This window comes from Haliaeetus leucocephalus, unplaced genomic scaffold (genome assembly GCF_000737465.1).
Source record: "Haliaeetus leucocephalus isolate CR32 unplaced genomic scaffold, Haliaeetus_leucocephalus-4.0 Scaffold802, whole genome shotgun sequence".
NCBI classification, from domain to species: Eukaryota; Metazoa; Chordata; class Aves; order Accipitriformes; family Accipitridae; genus Haliaeetus; species Haliaeetus leucocephalus.
In genome coordinates, this window is record NW_010973238.1 from 2012937 (window position 1) to 2034040 (window position 21104).

The following is a 21104-nucleotide window of genomic DNA, read 5'->3' on the forward strand; positions in this document are numbered from 1 at the left end:
AGACAGGGCTTGTGACCTAAGTACTTCTGACTTATTTTTTCCCCTTTTCAAAAACAATTGCCCAAGGTGCAGACAGGGCTGTGTGCTCTACAAATTTATGAAAGAATCTTGAAAAAAAGGCTCTGAGAGTGTCTTTGGGAGAAGTTAGTTGTAAATATGATGCATGAAAGCAGCCTCATGTACCTTTAGAGAAGCTGCAGCACGGTAGTTAGTGCCACCATTTATGGACTTCCTTCCTCTTTGGAGACTGAAGGCTATTTATGGAGAAAGAAGAAATAGCAAATTTCACATGGGACTGCCGCTGTGTTATGTAAATTGCATGTTGATTGCTAGTTTACTAGTGAGAGCTGGTATCTGCTATCACTATTTTGAGAGGCTTTGCATTTGAAGCAGAGACAATTTACCCAATCAAAACCACCTAGATTTTACTGCTTATTAAAGTAGATAAGGCTGAATGTCTTTGAAACAGAAGATGAGTTGGATGGATGAATCACGGGTAATCATCAATGCAAGTTGGTTGGTTTTTTTTTTACATTAAAAAAATGTTTTTGTAATGAAAATAACACAGAGTTCAAGATGCTGTGGTGACAGTTTTCTTTAGCTTCCTGAGATTTTTATCACACAACCAGCTGTTTAGGACAATGCATTTGTGTGGTCAACAAGTTGTATGTTAGCCAACAGCTGAAATGGATGCTACTGTGATCAGTAGTAGAAAGTGAGAATTATGTGAATTACTCATCTGAGTTATATTTCTGTGGAGGCTGGTTGGTCAGTATACACTTCCATAGTCCCCAGGAGTAGCTTTCTGTGTTAGGCATATTAGATTAATGCTCCGAATGGGAAAGTAGAAGATAGACTTGTACAAGCTTAACAAATTCCCCTTTCTTGAGGCGATCTTATACCAGTCCCTGAAGGGAAAGAAAATAGGTGGACCTTCAGTAGGTCTAGCAGACTGCATCCTGAATACAATCTCTAGCAAGATGTAAGCGTATTTGTTTTATTTCCCAGGTGTATTACTCCTGTGGTGCAGTGGTGGAATCGATGGAAAGAGGCCTGATTTTATCACCAGGTTTTCCAAACAACTACTACGCAGGGACACACTGCGTTTGGCAATTTTTCATCCCCATGAGAACCCATCTTATCTTGGAAATTTTTGACTTTGACATTTTTGAGAGCTCTAGTGAAACTCCAGCCCCCTGGGATGGCTTTTCAGCCCCTACTAAAACAGGAAATAAGGACATGCCTTCTCTTGAGCAAAACCTTGACTTGGCTCTCCGTACTACAAACCCCCCTCTCCAGACCTGGATGTCAAAGGTGGCTCAGAATCTGAGCAGCACAAGAGATCAGTCAAAGGACCTTGCTAGTCACCTGGATGAACTTCCAGGAACCGCCTCAAAAAAAGAGGAAGCCAAACAAGCATCTGAAGAAAACCAGTTGAAGCAGATGAAGGAACCCAAAGTGATTACCAAGGCTCAAACAGAAGAGCTGCCATTCCCTGTGGCTGGTAGTGCCACAACGGAGAGGCAAAATACCAGTGGCCTGGAAACAGAAGAAGATTTGAAAGAAAAAATCTTGCTTGCCCACCTAGCTGCTAGTGAGAGAGATGAAGTTACAGTAGAGAGCTGGACTCTTCCCACAACAGTATTGCCCGTGGAAATCTCCTCTAGCCCACAGCCAGCAGTGGATGTCTGTCCCCATGATGTACTTTATGTTTCTGATCTCATCACATTTTCCTCTCGCTTCTGTGGACCAAATTCACCTTTAAACAAGACCTTGGTCTTTGGTTCATCTCTGGAAATGGTTGAGGTTATCATGGAACTGATCACCACCACAGACCGGGGCCGAGGCTTTGCAATGCTCTTTGAATACAAGAACATCACCGAACCTACCACTGTAGATGCTGTGAGGCAGGAGAGAAAGGAAAACATGATGATGCTGGCAATTATAACAGGGATTGTCTTCTTTGCGCTTGCTTTGCTCTCTGCCCTCTGTGTAGCTTGCAGGTAAGATGATGCATATCTGAGCCTTTGAAGCATGTGATATTATCCATACAGGAAAAAGACCAGAAAACAAAATTGCGTTTCCTTTGCTCTGCTCATGCTTGCTGTCCCTTAAATGTAGTAAAGTGTGTGGATACAGAGGAGATCAATGCCAGTCACTGCTCCTGCCTTAGGCTCCTCGGTTTTCTTTCCTAGTTCTACAGCTCCTGTGCCTCCAATTGATTTTCTTTTTCCTGCAGAAATACCTGAAGGGTATACAGAACAGAAAGATCATCCTTCCCCGACTCTCCTGAGCAGGCTGAGCTGACAGCTACTGCGTCTTTTCACAGCAATTCCACAGTTTGACTAACCATCACTAACGCTCTGCAGAAAAGTAAATAGTAACAAAAGTATTACCACTTTGAATTAAGGTTAAGTAATATTTTCCAGTCTGTAGCATGTTTTATCCAAGGGACTGTGCAGACATTTTAATGCCATTGCACTTCATGCATTAAGCAGTCATCTGCACGTCCCTTTGACTGCTAGGGAAGAGCTGAGAGCCTTGCTGCAGTACCTGCGATTGTCCCCAAACGTCATCTGGAATGACACGGATCAAGTGAGCTGATGGTCAGGCTGCGTTGCTGATTTCCAGGTCCTGATGCCAACTAGTTCAATGGCTAAAACCAGCCAGTGACAAAAGCATACCTCTCCAGGCAATTGCTTTTATTTTATATATTTCTTTTCTCTATATCCATCAGGAGGAAGCTTCTCCACCCCCCAGCATATGTTTGCATTTTTCTTACTAAGTCCCTAGTGAATTTTTGTAGAAACAGTGATTTATTTTTTTTCCTTCCAACAAATTCAAAACAGAGCCCAAGCTCCCCAGGTTTTTGTCAAAACAAACAGTATTTTTCAAACATTTTGACTTCAATGAAAACATCAGGTAAACTGAAACAAACACTGTCCCTTGCAGGGCTCCGCTGTGGTGACTGGATATTAGTAACAGCATTCATTTCCCATGGCAGCGTGCAACTGGTCTGTCTTCTCTCTTGCTGCATGCCCTGCCTCATCCCTTGTGCATCCTCCAACCCAAAAGGTCTCAGGATTGCCCAGCCACTCCTAGTCACTGAGGTTAATTTGATGGAGGGACTCTGTTTTCCTCGTCCTTTTGGAGGCTGCGTTTCTAGCTCTTGCTGAATAAATACAAAATATAGGCCATCATACTGGGTATATGAGAACGTGGGCAAGGTGGTGAAGCTTAAATATAATCTCTCTTGCTGTATGTAGAAATTTCTGCTTTCAGGGTCTGAGCTTTTCGTAGTTGTAAGAGTTAAACTTGCATATGTTACATCTAACTAACCTTTTTCCTTTTTAAAGAGCTTGCAGAACACTAATTTAGACCACAATTTTTTGCTAGCTCTAAAGGAAAACGGCTGGCGGAAAATGTCTTCCAGATACCAAATACTTTATTTTTATACCCTTGCCAATCTTCAAAAGAGACAGAAGCATGCTCCCTTCACTATGGCAGCAGTCTGGGCTGATACACATGTTGAGTAGGCTGCTCTTGCTCCATTACCCCTCTTTAATTTCACTGTAACTATCCGTGAAGCAGAGTATTATTCAACCCAAAAAGTACACCGGCAATCTGAGATTTTACTGGCTGAAGTTTAGTCTGTGTAGCCTGTTTAGAAAGTCAGGCCATGCTGCTCAGATGCTCAGTTTGGCTTTTTGCTTGTTAGATGTTTACAAAATAAAGTAATATTCTGCTCTTGGTGACCAACAGAGAAAAAACTGAAGGCATTTTTTTCCCCTCACACAAATGTTTGTATGTTCTGGTCACCGTGAATACATCCTACCAGGGGTCCTATAGTGCAGGACCAGGGTTAGACTCACTTCTTTTAACACTGGCATTTACGCCTTTTCATTGCTTTATGACTCTTTTTTTAAAGGAAGATATACCTCAGTCAGCTACTGACTGTATATAAATAGAAACTATCCCTAGTCCTTTAGCCTCTTGAAAGGCCATTTACTATCCCAGCTGCCTATATTCCCTGCATGCTATTCCAGTGAGGCCTTGGTCACAATACTTTATTTCTTGTCAGACTTAAAGTATTTAAGTGAGATCTGACACATGTGGAAGTGATGCCACGACCTGTGCTGAGTAACCTCGCTTCTATTGCACTGGAAGAGTCTTTTTTTCTTTTTTTTTTTTTTTCCTCTTTACGGGGCTAACTGCTTTGATGATATTGGTCTCTGGCCTCAGAGCCACTGGCGCTGGTTGGAGCTTGCCTATACTTCCCAGCTGTGGGTTTTTAATGCAGCTCAGAATAAGACTGTGGAGGCCATTAAGCACATCTAAACTTCTTTCAGTTTCACCCACGAAGCTCTATTTTATGTTTCTTGCCCTAAATAGGGGCTTGAAATCACATGTATTAGCCACAGCCCATTCTCCTTGCAGAAAGTGTCAGGATGGCAAGGGGTGGGCTGAGGAGGGGAGAAATGAAGACGCTTTACAATGCAGCACGCTCAGAAACGCGACCAGCTTTCTGAGGCATGGTAATACTTGTTCTGGCTGGAGCGTGCCATTGCAAAGGATGCTAATAGTAACCTTCAAGCTCTTGGCCTCGTAAACTTGCCTTCTACTTTTCTCTTCGTACTTTACTCATTCCTCCGGTACCAGGTTTAGCCGTATTTTTTTCCCGTTTCTATCTGCTGCTCTTGCTCAGCTAAAAGTAGCAGGCTTTGCCTCGCCAGGGGTAGAAATGGCCGAGGATGGGCTTGGCACCTACTGCCACTCCAATGCACCAAGTCGTCAGCAGTGTCTGCTCGGGCTCATTGCATTCAGCCAGGGCAAAGCTCTCTGGGGAAACTCCAAGTCTCTGCCACACTGCAGCTTTTGTTTGCTGTTTGGGGAGGGAATGAAAGCTTCAGTTGTTAGTTGGCCAATAATTCTAATTACTTTTGGCCATGAGGCCTGGCTCGAGTAATGGGGTATTTTTTATTTTCTTTCCCAAGCCCCAAGAACAACAGACTTGTCCACCTTATTTAATTTTAATCCTGTCCAATGCAGTCAGACTTTTGCTCGATGGTTGCAACCCATGGATTGCAACTGCATTTTACACCTGCATAGCCTGCCAATGACCTGTTTCCAATTACAACCCCCTCCGTGTACAGCTATTTCATGAAGTCATCATGCGCTGCCATCTCTCTCCATGCAAGCTGCCCTGCCAGTCACTGCCTGCAGCCTGACCATCACCTGGGGGCGAAACTTTTCCTTGGTCATATAATGCCCTCCTAGAGAATCCTTGTCGCTTCTAAACCAGATCTTTCCTCTGCCATCCGCATGTTAGGCACAACCCAGAAACCCATCCCTGTCTGTTGGAGCCGTGTCCTCCATTTCTGTCCCTCCACACATCAGTCTGGTTTAGTTAGAGACCTAAGCCAGCTAGACCTGCCTGCTGGGGTCAATTTTCATAAAGCTTCCAACAGACTTGAATTTTTTGGTTTACTTGAGAAGTTTGAAGCAACTTTAAAAAAAAAAAAAGACTTCTTTTAAATGATGGAAACTGGTGTATTTGGACATTGGTTGTTTTATATCCATGAGCTGCGTGCTGATGTAAATCGCTGGTCTCCTTGGTGGCAAGATACTGCAGCATGCCACAGGAGATATAGCCCAATTGAAGAATGCGCTAAAGAAAGACTAAGAAAGATCCCCAGTCCTGCAAACTAGCGCATCTCTCCAGGCACTACGGAAGCAGCTCTGAATAGAAGAAGAAAAAAAAACCCTCAAGTTTCCACCAAAATTGTTGGCCGAATCTAGAAACTCTTACACTTTGTGTGTGTTGGTTTTTAACAGTAAATCAAATTGTTCAGTGGAAATCAGACATTCAATACCCAAGTGTGGTGAGGGAAGAAAAAGTTAAAATGGGGACATTTCAGCTAGTTACCATTTTTTAAACCTAAGTTAAACTTTGGAAGAACAGGACTCTTCCTTCTCTTATTCCCCCTTATTCTACCGTACTTGAACGGAAAACATCTTTGCCAGGGGCACCTTACTCTCTCTTTGGTTCATACTGCCAAACTGCAGTGTGGATTTCAAGGTAGTTACAGTGCCTGCTAAATATCATAGAGCACAACATTTATAAAGAAAGGCAAGGAAAGGAGCCAAATGGGTGTAAGGTATTTCAGTTTCTTAATGCAGAACTTGCCCTGACTATCCATAGTTTATCATAGCTGTCAGTTGCTGAGACTTTTAAAATTGTTATTTCATCTTTTCAGCTTTGTCCCAGAGAATATGAATATCTTATAAGCGGGACAGCTGTATACAAGAATCCGAGGAACAAATTTTTGTGTTTCTGAGAACTTGAACATTTTGTTTGTTAAGTCATGCTAAAAGTTCAAATAACAAACCCAAAAGCGAGACCATCCAGATAACTAAAAAGTCTGTGCCAATGCCAAAAGTTGCCAATGCTTGATGTTCAGTGTGGAAGAAATATGTGCTAAGTTGTATTTTCTTAGACAAGAACATTTCGTTTGTGCTCTTTAATCCCTGGGTGGGAATATTTTAACAAACTTGCTTGTAACTTGCCAGTTATTTGAAACGAATATTTCATAGGAGTATATCAGATTTGATTAAATTTTTGTCATGGGTTTTGGCAGGAAAGAGCCGGGAAGAGGGGAAGAGATTAGAAAAATGAATGCAATGTGGAGAATGCAGGGTATTACAGACAGTTCTCCCACCATCTACCTGAATGTCTTGACCACCACACTAATTCACTATTTTGGGGCATGTTTTGCCAGGTCACTCCTGCTGAAATGGTTCTCATGCCCAATAAGAGCTTCTGGTGTGTGTGAGGGGAATATTTACATACACATTTTCCACTCGGAAGTGTTTCTTATTTGGTTTGATCTTGCTTGGTAAAGCAACATGACTCCTGCTTGGAAGCCTTTCCCTGCTCCCCCTCCCGGAATCAGTGCATTAAGGAAGAGCCTTCCCTGCTTTAGCCCCGAGTTCCCCCGAGAAGCCCAAGCGGTGGCCGATGCCATTGTGCCTCCTGGAGTAACAGCTATCCGTCTGGATGTCTTCTGGATTACATTCTCAAGTGCCAACTCGCTCTCCTCTTTTTCTGTAGTCTTCTCTGTATTCACTAGGAATAGCGCTGGGGGCACGTCATGGGGGTTTTTTTCCTCCCTCAATTCACTTGTCAGTCAATAAGCATTTTTTAAGAGATCCAATGATACGGTGAAGGAATGAAACCCACCATGCCCGAGATGGAGCAGACACTGGCTCCCAGCCAGCCTCATCAGGTGGCCTCTGAGCCCCCATTCTTAAAAACAAACAGGAACAAAATGGTGACTGGAAACTTGAAATCTTGGCTTCAGCCCATCACTACCAAAAAACACTTGCATGGAGGAGATTAAATGCCTTAAAACAAACCAACCCCCCCAACAAGAAGAGGAAAAATGCCAGCCAACAGCACAGATAGTAGGGAAAACAGTTAACATGGGTCACATCCTATCTGGTCAGTACCTTGATGCTCCCATGTGTCTCTGCAGTGTCCCATGGAGAACTGCTGTACACAAAGACAAAATACACTTGCTTCGGTCATCAGCACGTTCATTACTGCCAGCCTTTCTTTGTGACATATTTAAGTCTTATTCACCCCAAAGTAAGTAAGACTAGTTGTTTCATAACCTCAGTTTTAGTAAAAATGTGAAAAAAACGGTTAAGAACCTGCTTTTGTCTCCCTTCAGCCAAGAGGCATGTTTACCCAGTAATCATCTGCCATAGCGCTGTCTTTCAATAAAATGTTCATACAAATGAACAACATCTGATGCTCTCTGCTTGCTAAATATAATCCAGCATGCAATATTGGCTACGCAGATGAAATATTCTGTTCTAATGGGATAAGAAGGATGTGACTGCCCAGACCAAAGGCAGGGTTTCAGTCCTGCTATGTAGTTACTGACGTGAGAGCGCGGCCGGCGGAGGGGAGCCTGGTGGGACTTGGCAGAGGTCTGAACTCTCTTCCTGCTTTTGCAGTGATCATGGCAAGAAGATGACAGGTCCTTCTCTTCTTCAGCTGACTTTCCACTACATGAGCATATTGTTTTCTGCCCTGGCCTACAGGCCTTGTTGCCCTGAGTCTTGGCAGGTATTTTGGATGCTCCTGTAGGCAGGAGAGCTCATAACCTGCTGGGTCCCCCTCGCAGGATGAGCACAGCTGAGACCTTCCCTTCTGTGGATCTTTAACTCACTCGTGGGCTTGTTGTTGTTGCTGTCTCTCCTTTTCAGGCAGAGAACGTGCCCCAAAAGGAGCTCATCCAACGCATGCAGTGACCAGGAGGTTAGTGCTAATGGCTTCAGCAATTTCTGTTTCTCTCTTTCATATTGGCTGTTGCACTGTTTATCTGACGATGTTTACTGGGGCATATTCTGAGTTGTAGAACGGGATCCAGAACTCCGCCGTCGATATCAATGAGCTCCAGCTGGTGGTGCCAAGTCGGCAGAATGAAAACAACAACCACTCTGTCAGCCGGGAGCAGGCGGGTAAGCACGGGGCAGCAGCGGGAGCAGGTCAGGGCACCCTGTAGCCCTGGGCCAGTTAATCAGATCATTTCTTCCTTGCAGTCCTCCTCACTGTCTCGCCCATGCACAGCTGGAGAGCCACTTCACAGCAGAAAGCCTTTGTTGTGGGAACTACTCCTTGCTGCTCTCCCCCCTCGCCGGTAGGGTAATTCCCCTGGCAAGGACCATGCGCAAGCACAGTTCCAGGACGCTGCCAACAAAAGCTGTCATAGCACATGGCATTGCAGAGACACTGGGTTAGCAGAGCAAACGTGTCAGGTTCAGGCTGCTACAAACAACTTACAAAGATCCATAAATTGCGGAGGAGTGTCACCTGCCCTGCGCCTGACCTTGTCCGGAAAGGATGGGGTTTTACGATGCTTACGGTGGCTTTGGACACCTGAGACTCCTGGAGCTGACTTTTTCTGAAGAGCTTTATGGAACGGGACTGCTTTAGATGACATTTACTTCACAGCGTGTTTCGAGAACAAGAGACCCCCAGCCGAGCTGCACATAATGTCACTTGCTGCAATTTTAAGTCACAACACATGAATTGTATCGGTGCCCCTTTTGGTTGGTGAAGGCCAACAGGGAGCTACTTCATGTTGTGTTGCTACACACCATTAGTTTCCCACTAAACCACCAGCCATTACACACAGCTCTCACAAGGATATCTTCCTAAAAAACTAATTCTGTGCTCCCAGCCATGACAATTTCTGATCTGCTGCACAGCCTTGTGCGTTTAGTATGAGGGATTTCAGTTTGGGTCTGTCTTTATTAGAAAGCAGACCCAAGGGTGCTCCTCCCCTCCCCTTTTGTTTTGTTTTTAAAAGCTCGCAGTTTCAGGAGACCAAACTGTTGGCTTGAATTTTGTTCTGGCTGGTGCGACAGACAGCCAAAGCCTGCTCTAGATCATCTGGGGAGAGAGGGAGGAGGGTTTGTTATGGAGGAGTTGGGAACAGCTGTTTTGCACTCTGGCAAGCAGTCTTTACCGATTTTCTTCTTTTCTCAGTCACTTCCTGCAGAGGCAGCACAGAACGGTCTCCTCAGGACACTGACCCAGATGTGCCCTCCTCCATATCCGCAGTGACCACTGAGACTGGGAGCGATGAAGTGTTTATCATTTCTGCTGGACCCGGGGCCAGTGGGCTGAGCTTTACCACCTACAGAATACAGGTAGGAATGCTCTTTGGCATCTCTAGGAAGCCACGGGATGTCCCTTCTGGGCAGCACTTGTCATATCTGTCCATTTCTGCTTACTGCCCACTTTGCAAGAAAGTTAGTGACTAAGCCAGGCGGTTCTAACCCTCAAGCTGAGCTGCCATCAAATGCCGTGGGCTGTGATCCCCCGAGCCAGTATCTTGCCAGCTTTGAGAAGAGCAAGTGCAGAAGTCTACCTTGGATCTGATAGGCGATAATGCAGAGGTCTGCCAGCGGGCGGTAGGACCAGCTCTCAGAAATACGTTAATTGGCAATGATGATGTTCCATTAAAGACATCACTTGTAGCAACTGAAGGACCTGGGAGTCAGACCTGCTCCTACCCACCACTACCAAGTGGTCAGGGAAGTTACTCAGCTCCTCAGCTTGTCAGAAAGCTATTTAACTATCTCACCAGGCTGATGTGAAAATTTACAGTGTATGCTCAAAAAAAAAATAAATCAAGTACTTTAGGTGAAAGCACTGCGGTCCTTTCAAATACACACACAGAAACCTGAATCAGTTCAGTAAAGTTCTCTCCTGTTTTAGCTCTTTCCCCTACACTCCTGGTCAATTGACTGTTCAGAAACAGATGATAGCTCAGAAGTGTCAGGCCTGGCTGCCACCTCTTCAACGTTGAGCATAGTCCCTGACAGAGCACATCCATTACAAGTCTGTGTTAAAGCCTTTCCCAGGTCAATACTCTCCTCTCGCAGTGCCCTCTCTCTTTTTCCCCCACAAGAGGAGGAAAAAAACCAGCACAAGGAGCTCACATGCCCCAGGACAGTCTGTGTAATACTTCTGTCACAATTTACAAAACAAAAGCATTCTGTATCCCTGGACTTGATTAGGAAATTAGCCAGGAGGCCAGGCTGGTCAGGATTTTCCTACACTGGTGTAAGACACACGCTAAGCTTTTCCTTCAGTCGGCCACACTGATTAACAGAAGGAAGGGAAAACAGCTCTGGCGCCTTCCCTTGCCCAAACACGTTACCTTCTGCAGAGCAGGGCACTGTGAGCTGTTTTGGTGCCCAAACTGGGCACCCTTGAACACCTGCACTCCTTGGTCCTTCTTTCCAGTGGAGAGAGCTTCACCTGGTGGCAGTCACATACAAATACAGCTTCTAGGCAGGAGGGAAACCCATTTTCTTTCCTCTTTTCCCCCACTCTAGTCAGAATGGACAAATACACTTAAAGAAAAACATTTCTATTCTGCCATCCCTTCCACAAGCTATCTAGTAGAGAAAATCTATCTATCTATATATAAAAATAAAATATTGAGTGTTGAAACAGTTCTAAGTGACAGTAACCCAAAGAATTAAAGTGATTTACCACATTATTAACTCAGGAGGCATCTCCTTCCCAGTGATGTCCATGCTGCACACAAGTGAGTCAATGCTCTCAACCACATCCCTTAAGGAGCAGAAAACCTACCCGGGAAGGGTGGAAGGGCCTTTTTAAAAGCACTGGGTCTTCCCCCACAGCTGAAGACTATCCTCTCCAAGGAGGGTGGAAATTGAGCACAGCAGGCTAATTACAAACCTGCACTCAAACGGGATCTCTTCAGGCCACTTGCGTTACTCAGGGTTACTGGATGTTAAACATAAACATGTTTACAGTTTAATTTCTAAATGTGTATTTTTAGGGTGTAAAATGCAGCTGGTCAGCCAGCTCCTGACTTTAGCCTCTGAGCCCCACAGAGGGTATGGTGCGTAGCTTTTGTGGACCAGCACTAGGCAAGTGGGATGAGTTATCCACTGGAGCGTAGCCACTTTCTTGGCAGGAGCTAAGAAGTTATCCTCATGTGAAAAGACGTGTGAAATCCTGAGCCTTTACGGTACAGTGAATAATGCCATCAGACTCACCTCGCCCCAAATGCTCGACTAGACAAAGCAAGCTATAAGGAGCTTTCATTAAAAAAAAAATCCAGATCTTTTCACTGAGAAATGGTGGCTGGCCACTTGGTCTTGTGCCCCCCAGTAAGTGTGAGCCTCAGCTCTGCTGGGCGGGAGCCAGTGATAAACTGGCTTTTGCTTTTTAGCTTTTAAAACCCATTTGAAGCAATCAATCCCCTGTCAGAAGGCAAGAGCTGGGAGAGCAAACTCACGTCTCTGTACGTGGGCTAGTGAGAGGAAATGGAGGGCAGGATGGCTTTCGGATGGCTTTCAGATGGCTTCTGAGGTGTCCTCCAGGAGGGTCATGGCTTTCTAAGTCCCGTTTGGTTTAAGTCATCATTCGGCCTTTGGCTAACTTATAACTATGACCTCTGACTTCTATTCAGATATTACAGGTTTCAGATGCAAAGGTTTGAGTAAACAGTATTATCATGGATGTTTAAGAAACATTTTTTGCTAGAACATTTTCAAAAATCTAGAAAATACATTATTCATCTTTGTAGTTACTTCCAGTATATCTCAAAGCCCATGGTTAGCTTTTACACCAGTTTGGAGGTACTTATAATACTACTTGAATAATAAATCCTAAGACTTGAATAATAAATCCTGAAGAGGCTTCTGAGGGGAAGACAGCTGGCTTATAAATTTGTAAATAAAGATTGTTACTTTAATCAAATCTGAGACTAAGAGCTTAATATTGAAACAAACTTATCCAGAGCCTGAAGCCTCTCCCAGCTTCCTGCTGAGATTTTTGTTCTGCTCTAGTAGCTAATTTCTTGCCTCTCTGGCCATCTATTTCCAATATGACATTTTAACTAAATAGTTTCTTTGATTTGCAGAAACTTGGGAGATTCGGTTTCTCAGAAATAACAAATGACAAATTTCTGGTTTCTCAGGACTTTTAAATCCAGGACAGTGTGGGATTTATTTCAGACCCTCTTTAAGGACTATGTAAACTTTGGGAATGTGGATTTTGCATTCTTCTCGTGACAACCATATTCGCACAGCTGAAAATTAAAAATACATATAGAGTTGTGGAACAGGAGGCTTATATAAGTAACAGGTGAAGTATTAGTAAGAATGAAAGGAGATTCATAGGACAGTCAGGGATTCTTTAACTTTTCTGGCTCTAAATGCACATCGACATTAAGGACAAAAATTGTGATTTTAAATGCAACATCAGAACATATTAAGTAAGTATGGAAGAGATCTTTAGACGTTGTCTAGTTCATTCCCATGTCAGATCAACTCTGCTTATACGCAGAACTGGTGACAATGGTTTAATGTGGTCTCATCTTCCAATGATGCCAATTTTACACCTGTCCGGATGTCTTGTTCTACTGCTAAAGCACATTTTCCACCTGAAAAGAATTTCTTATGTGAAATGAAAATCTCCTTGGCTCCAATCTGGGTCTTGTGCTTCTTGTTCTGTTCACCATAGACAGCAAGAACAGATTATTCCCTTTCTCTTTGTTTTCAGTTCTTTTTATTTTCTTAATTCTTCCCTAATATAGGATAAAGAGCACCACTTACTTCAGTCTTCCCTCCTGAATCATGCATTTTTGAGACTTCTGATTCTCTCGTTGCTTGCTTCTGGATTTCTTTCAGCCCCCTCCAACCCCCTTGAAGTTTTGTTTCCCCAGACAGGCACATCTGGAGCCTTCCAAGAGCCAAGCAGAGTGGAAGAATTATGTTTTACACAATGAAGTTTAGTACTCTGATCTGTCAGAGATCTTCAGTAAAATAAAGCTGTAGATATTTGATATATTTGGCTAGTGGGAGTGGTAGGACTTTATTTCTTACGTAACTGAGATTTCCCATTTCAGTGTTAAACCTGAAACTGGGGAAACAAGGTAAAACTTTCATCCAGGGAAGCCAGTGAACTTCAGGCAGCACGCTGGAAGAGCAATGAGGAGAAGTTGCATTCCTGTGTCTTGTCGTGTGAAGAGAACCACTGAAGAAATCAGTCTCTTGCACTAACTGCATATTTTTGAAGTGTTTTTGAAACCTTTTGTTGAAAGATGTTGTAAATGATCTTTATTTATTCTTTTCAGGACAAAAACCTAAAAAGAAGTGTCACGAGCCCAGCCTCTGTGTCTGACTGGCTGACTTCTAATCACACAGCCGCAGGAGCAGACGCTGTTGAGAAGGGGAACGTCCAGCTGGAAAATCACTGTCCCAGACAACGCACGTGGAGTGCCCGCACTTTCCACGACTTCCTAGCTCCAATACCACAGCTACAGAAAAAATGGTGTAGCTGGACCACCAACAGTCCCTTCACAAAGCTGGTTGACAACAGTGTAAGTCTTGCAAGGAGGGGGGGATGTGGTGGTTTGTGCCCCAGTACCCCCAGCTGCTCGCTGATGGGACACGTTTTCCCTTGGCCTACTGCTTTGCCTCTCCAACCTGCAATGTATTACACATTTCAGTCCCTCTTGCTTGGTGTATGGGAAGCTCTTTTGCCTAATTATATTGTAATATATTCAGGCTTTCCTGAAGTGCTGAGAAGCCCAGCACTTAGCACCTGGTTAAGAAATGATCCCCAGTCCAGAAAAACATTAAAAGGTGCCTTCAGACTAGATTATCTCATTGAATGTTCTGACATGTACCTTTTTTTCCCCTGGTTATGCCTTAAATTTATTTTAATTGACATATTACTGTTGCATTGCGAGGAATCCGTAAGTGTGGGAGGGATATCTAGGTCTCACTGACTGTAATCGTCAAACCAACAGCTTGTTACAAAGCTAATAGAGGATGTTTCTCCTTTTTTAAGGTAATAACCTAGGTTTTTGCTAAAGAATGCATCTCACCTCTAACATAACAAGGAATTTAAACTTTTAGTTCCCTTGGGATCAAAGTTTCTGCTTTTCATGGCATGTCTACTAATTTATTATTATTTTGTGCAGAGTTTTCCAACAGCTGCAAGATCCCAAGGTGTGCCAACCAGAAAGGTAATCTCAGCCACTGAGATAGAGGGAGCATCAGGGACTGTTTACTCTGATTCATCTGCCAGTAATGCCTCGTACCCCCTCACTCTGTCTGCACAAAGGCAGCGGAAGCTAAGCTCCTGCAATTTGAAGAAATCCAGGTTCGGTAACCCTTATTTTGGATTTTTAGCCAGTTCCCCTGACAGCAAACAGGTGAGGTCCTTAGATCCCTCAAGACACCTAGGGGCAGCATCTCCAGTTAACAGCCAAAGCCCCAAAAATCTTCTGGAGAGCTCCAACCCACTGAAAATCAACTTGGTCAATGGCTCGAAAACAAAGGAGCTTATGGTAGAAACAGATAAAAACAAACCCGTTTTTGTTATTTCCGAAGAAGGGGATGATCAGCAGCCTCTGGTCCTAGCAGAACATCTTAGTCAATGTGGAGATCATCTGTCAGAGCAAAATGCTGTGTATGCTCCAGCTGTGCCAGATAAACAGCCGGTGGTTCTGACTGTTGAGGGGAACAGTTCTGCCAGCTTCACGTCAAATCTTCCCCTTTGGGCAAAATCCCCTAGTTTATACAAAGGTCACGTGAAGGCCCCTGGCTCTTCCAGGGACCAGCAGAGCTTGTCAGTTGGAGATGCTAATACTACTGAGATCTCACAGAACTGTGATACCCTAGCTGCTCCTACGCTATGCCAAGCTTCAGTCCAGTGATGCCCTCAGAAAGACTGAAACATCAGTTCTCAAAAAACAGAGACGACAGGGGCGTGATCAGAGTGGAAGCTGTGCCAAGCAGTTGAGCGTGGCAGTCACAGATGGATGCAGCTTTGTTAAGAGCGGTCTTTGCTTCGCACCCATTGGGATTGAGATTACGAGGATACCAACCATAGCACAGCATAAATGCCATCTTCCCTTATGCTCGCTAACCTCATCTCTGTTCTGCTGTGTGAGAGTTTGATGTGGTTTATACAAGAAAGCATCCTCTGAGAAGGTACTTCAGACTGCAGAAAACTTTTTCTGGAATGAGAAATGGAAGTCATCTGAGACGGTTACATCGTGGTTTATATCTGAAATGTAAATCAGTCCTCTGTCACTGTGGTATCACTTGAGTCTTTCTGTTGGGAGCTATGAGTTATATTCTGTTTATAGCTATGCCTGTGCAATCCAAGCCTTGCCAAGCCAGGGGTAAGAATTCAATCATGCATGTTTGCGTACAGTTTTGTAAACTTAATTGTAAGCATTTCATAACTTCTGCACTCTAGCACAAAGTTTACCAAGCATTAGCATCTCTAATATTAAAGACCACGATTATCTCGTATCCTAACTCTAGAGAAGTGTACAGACAAGCTGAGCAACCCGATACTTGATGGTAGTTCTATAAAAGTCTGATGTGGCTTTATCTTTGTTAGATCTACATAGGCTTAAACCACCTCAGTCCACTACATTTTTAAGTGACTCCTCATGGCAACAGGAGCATGTGTACAAAAACACTGAAATACTAGGAATAGTCTTCAGCATCCAACACTTGGATATTTGCAGCTGCTCTGATCCTATATCCACCAGCTATTTATTGCTGGTAACGCACATTGACTAGACAACTATTTCCCTTCCTTTAGCAGGCAAGACTTAAAAGACAAAATTAAGTGGGGCAAACTTTCAAGTGCTCACTTTCTTTAGAAATGAACTACTAAGTGGCTGTGCCTCCCTGATTACAAATCCAGGGCATTCAGTGGAGCACTGAACCAAAGGGAAGCCTGCTAGTCCTATTGCCTTTAATAACCCCATCAGTATTTTAACTGCCTCCTGGTGATGTTTTCCTATCTTTGCAAGAGACTCCTGCATGTTCAGCCCATAACTTAGAATTATTTTGCTTTCTTAAGTGAAAGAAATTGCCTATGAAGCTGTATTTTGCAGCTGACACAGCACATTGTTTTAAAGCAATAGTATGTCATAAAACAGGTGTCAGAAAGAAATCTTCTGTACAAGTCTTCCCCTGTATTAGCTACAGTGTGCATTGAGTTATCTTAATCCTTCTGTGTGAAGGCATTGAAGTCTGATTCCTGAAATATTTAACTGAATTATTTATGATTTCACCTGCTACTGCAGCTTCCATTTGCCACCTATTAACGTCTGAGATATGCAACACAAGATTGTAGGTTTTCCCGTATATTTTGTGTGTGTGTGTTTACGTGTCAACGTAGACATAGAAGCCTTGCATCCGGTAGCAGTGGAAGCAAAAACGTATATGCCCTTTAGCAGTTGACTCAAAGATGAACAGCAAACAAGTCTCCGCAATTGTTATTACCAGACTGTGTTGAGTAGTTCTGAAGCACAAAAGTCTGGCTCCAACTTGGGGTTTTTTTGTTGTTGTTGGGGGTTTTTCTTGTGTGGGTTTTTTTTTTAATTAACGCTACATGATTCAAAGGGAAGAGTTAATATATTTAAGAAAATATTTAGAAGTCTTCAGCACTCTAATAATAACTTCCACTGCATTAAATTCATGTACATTGTAATTCAGAGTCAATGTTCTGTTACTTATTACATTTCTAAAGATTGAAGTACTAAAATCTACTTTTGAAAAGTATTTGTGTTCAGTTATTGACAATAGCTACATTTGAAGGGCTGGAAAAAGTGGCTTTTTCAATAAAAGCGTGTTTAACTATTCATTTCTACAATGTAATGACACTTATTTTGTTTATTTTGCTGAAAGACTAAGTTGCATGGGCATTGCCTTAGAGCACCAGTACATCACGTGGCGTGCACCAGTACAGCAACCTCCCTAGCAGTTGCTGTAATGGAAAGAGCACAAAAGCTGCTGCATCATTCAGTCAGCAAACGCCCAAGGATTAGATCCTGTTTGATTTCTCCTCAGTAACCTAGTGAGATAATGAGGTGGTTGTTTACACTGACTTCCTCTACTACCTGTCTGTGTAACCAAAAAACAGGTTTTATAAACCTGTGAAGACTGCTGCCAGAGGCTAGTTTCTGTGGGAGTGCGGATTTCCTTTCCTATACTGCTTACCTTAACGCTGTGTACCTCTTCCACCCTTGCCTCTGGTAGCAGTACAGAGCCAATTAGACACGAGGCACTAAATCAGGTTATCGTATATTCATCATGGACTACAGAAATAGGTATTTTGAGAGAGGCCCTCCTCTTGAAGAATATGCAATATTGAACAACGCTGCTTATTCTCAGAACAGACGTAGCTGACATACCAAACTATTCAAAGGTGATGTCTTCTGCCACTAGAAGATACTGAAGCCTAATGCCTAACTGGTGCATGCTGCAGGTACACAAAGACCTTCCCCTCGCTCTTGGTCAGCCCCGAAGAGCCAGGACTACAACATATGGGAGACTTACCTTAAGTTCCTGACTTGCCTTTTGAAGTTCCTAATTTTTTTTTTCAGGCAGATCACTAAAATTAACTGCTAAAGAGGTATTTGTGTTTTATTTTGTGCCTTCAAAGAATTTATAAAATATTTTCTTCCTCTTACAGCTAAAGGAACTGTTTTGAACTTATCCTCTTCCCCCCCTCGAGGAACAGAAACAGCTTCCACCCATACTCTTCAAAAAAGTCATAACACAAATTTAAGAAATTCTAAAAGCTCCGGGTGGAATAAAGTGCTCTAATACTCTCAGCTGTAAATATTGGCTAGGATTAGTTTTTAAATAGTATTACTTATGGCATTTATTTTGTTCCTAATAGCTATATTACTTCTGAGAGCTATGCTGCCACTTTTTAATGACAGAAACCTTAACAACTCATGCATGTGTTCAGGATTCAGTTTCACCTTTGTGGGTTTACTGTGCTATTCTGCATACTGTAACTAAGCAGCAAATGGGATAAGCATGCTAAACACTTGCTGAAGAGGAGGAAAATAATTTCAATCACAATTGCTTGGGAAAAAAATGTCCAAAAATGTTACGGAGCTAACAAACAGAAGGAGTATTCTTTTCAGTAAAGCTGGATTTGAATAATGTTAACTTTTTAAAAAATTAATTATTCTGGAATATACTAGGCAATCCCTCTAGCCAATGTGTTAGGTAGATTGGAACAGTACAAAAATATGTGGGCTTTCCCTATTTTTTCATTGTTGAAACAGAACTTGAAAATAAAAGCTTGAAGCTATACAAGCTGACAGGAATCCTGTGTGGTGGGTTTCTTACTGTCAGGTAGTTAAAATGGTTGAGAATGGAAGCCCAATGGGAAAACAATCCAAAAGATTTAACAGGCAGCTAATGCATCTTAACTTTGAGGATTCAGAGTAGCATTCACCAAGAAAAAATCCATTTATAGATTCTTAGCAGAAACATGAACTGAGGTTTCCTTTCAGAAATCTAACTTTTCTTTAAGAGCAGTTGGTTACAAAGCATCCTACTCATAACTGTTTGTTTTTTTCCGTATTCCCCCCCCCCCCCCCATAGGAAGGGCACATGAACCATAACAAAACACATTTGACTCAAATAGTCCAGTCAGTTACTAGATTTTATTCTAAACAATTAAAGATTAATTTGGATTGCAACGAAAAAAAGATAAGCCCTAAGCCAACACTTACCTAACGAAAGCAAGCAACTGAAACTCAGCAGCACTGAGAAGAATACCCAACAGAGACCAAATATAGCTTCAACATATATTCATGGTCTGTCTAGAAATGTCTTTGATGTTAAACCTCATATGGCACACTTAGCATTTTTTATAATTCATTTCCTATGGAAACTAATGAGCTTAAGGGTAAAATTACCTCATTGAAAGTCAAAATGGTGAAGTGTGAAGAAAAGAGGGATGACCTGAAAAGCAGATTTAGAAGCAATCTTTGCATATTAAGCATTGCTGTGGGAAATAGTATAATTAGTTTTCTTCAGAAGTTATTCCTTGGAATTGTGTAAGTGGTATTTCAGCTCCCAAACATCATGCAGAAAGAATGTTAGATAAAATAAGTGGAAAAAATGCAAAATCCCCACACATTCTTTTTAAAATCAAGAGATCCTTTTCCTAACTTCCAGTAACACAGTGACTGTTGATTTATTTTTAGAGGGCAGACTGTAGAAAATAAGGCCCCCTTCCAGCAGAAATTTCTAAGAGGCCATAAGAAACCAGATTTTCAGAGTACAATTTAGAGTTGAGCATTCTCTTCTCAAATGCGTAACTCCTTTTACTTGAATCAACTTATTTCCCTAAGCTCTTGCTGTAGGCTAAGCCACCTGCACTATTACAGTTCTACTGAAGACTAGAAATTGATACAAAATGGATGTGTTTTGTTTGCAGAGTGAATGACCTAATGATTGATCTCCGAGTGTCAAATACCAAGATTCTTCTATTAAATTCAAGGAAAACAGTACCAGAGCTTAAACACAAGTTATCCTACACAGTTGCTGTGTCTCAAATACTTGAGACACACTGAGGGCTCTCAGATTAACACTGACTGTTGAGATTAGTATGTTGTCAGCTATTCCAGCTGCAAAAGGCCATATATTGTATTCTCTTTCTCACAATCATGCTACCATCTTTCTTTATTCTTTATTGAGGAAGCGCTTGGAAGGGCTTATGCTGTGCCAGAACTGATCACTTGATGGGGCATAAATCCAAAATCAGCAGCTTCCTCAAACTAAATTAGTTACAAGTCATTTGTTGACATAATGGAGTATAAAACATTTAAATCCACCAATGTAAGTGTAGGGCAAGCCAAAACCATTACAAGTCTTAAGGTCTATCAGCTTGTCTTTATGGCATACAGAACAACACAGCATTTTCACTTTTACATTACTTAACTTGAGTTTGAATTTCTCTTAAATTTAGTCTAAAGAACAAATGACAGCTGGTTTAAGAACAGCAACAGAGATTAGCTACAACATTAAAGGATATCCAGCTTCAAGTATGGGAATGGCAGCAGTGCAAAAATCCTAGGATGCTAAACTGCAATGTGAAGCTTAACAACTCTGTCATCACTGTCTTCCACCTCAGATAGAACGGGGCGCAGACAAGTCCTTCTATTTACTCAGCAAGGGAAAAGTTCTGTTCAGAAAAAGTTCTATTAATAGGAGCCATTTGAAATCTTATAATTTATACAAATTAGATCACTGTAAAGACGAACATAATATGACAATCATTTTCTCTAGCCTGCTGTTAAATCAGTAACTGGTATAATGCTTATCACTTCAGTGTTTACGGTGTTGCAAGAAATTAAAATAGTATCCACTTTTTTAAAAGTAGTAATTTTCTTTATTTACTACCATCTTGAAGTCATCTTGTTGACAGAAATTAATTCTATTTAATAGTTTTTTGCTTATATCATTTGTTATAAATCCTGTAGAGATACTGATGATCCTTTGTGATATCATCTGACACTTCTAAGAAAGTTTGAGAGAATTTCTTGGAATGACACAAAAACTCGTATCATTTTCAGATACTACAAGTTCAAGGATGATATTTAGTTGTAAAATCTCAACATTCAAAGAACTAATAGCTTGACCAAGCATTAGCAAGTGTTGCATACATCCATTTCTGTGGTGAGAGAATATGCCACAGAAGAAAC

General features: G+C 42.2%; 1 protein-coding gene across 1 annotated transcript; it reads left to right on the forward strand.

The window, feature by feature from the left end:
- The first annotated feature begins 1041 nt into the window (after positions 1-1041).
- Positions 1042-15284, forward strand: LOC104840654. The gene is made up of 6 exons (XM_010581752.1): positions 1042-2003; positions 2526-2595; positions 8427-8529; positions 9560-9723; positions 13695-13940; positions 14547-15284. The coding sequence occupies exons 1-6, from the start codon at positions 1042-1044 to the stop codon at positions 15282-15284; spliced, it is 2283 nt and encodes a 760-aa protein (XP_010580054.1).
- The last annotated feature ends 5820 nt before the right edge of the window (positions 15285-21104 follow it).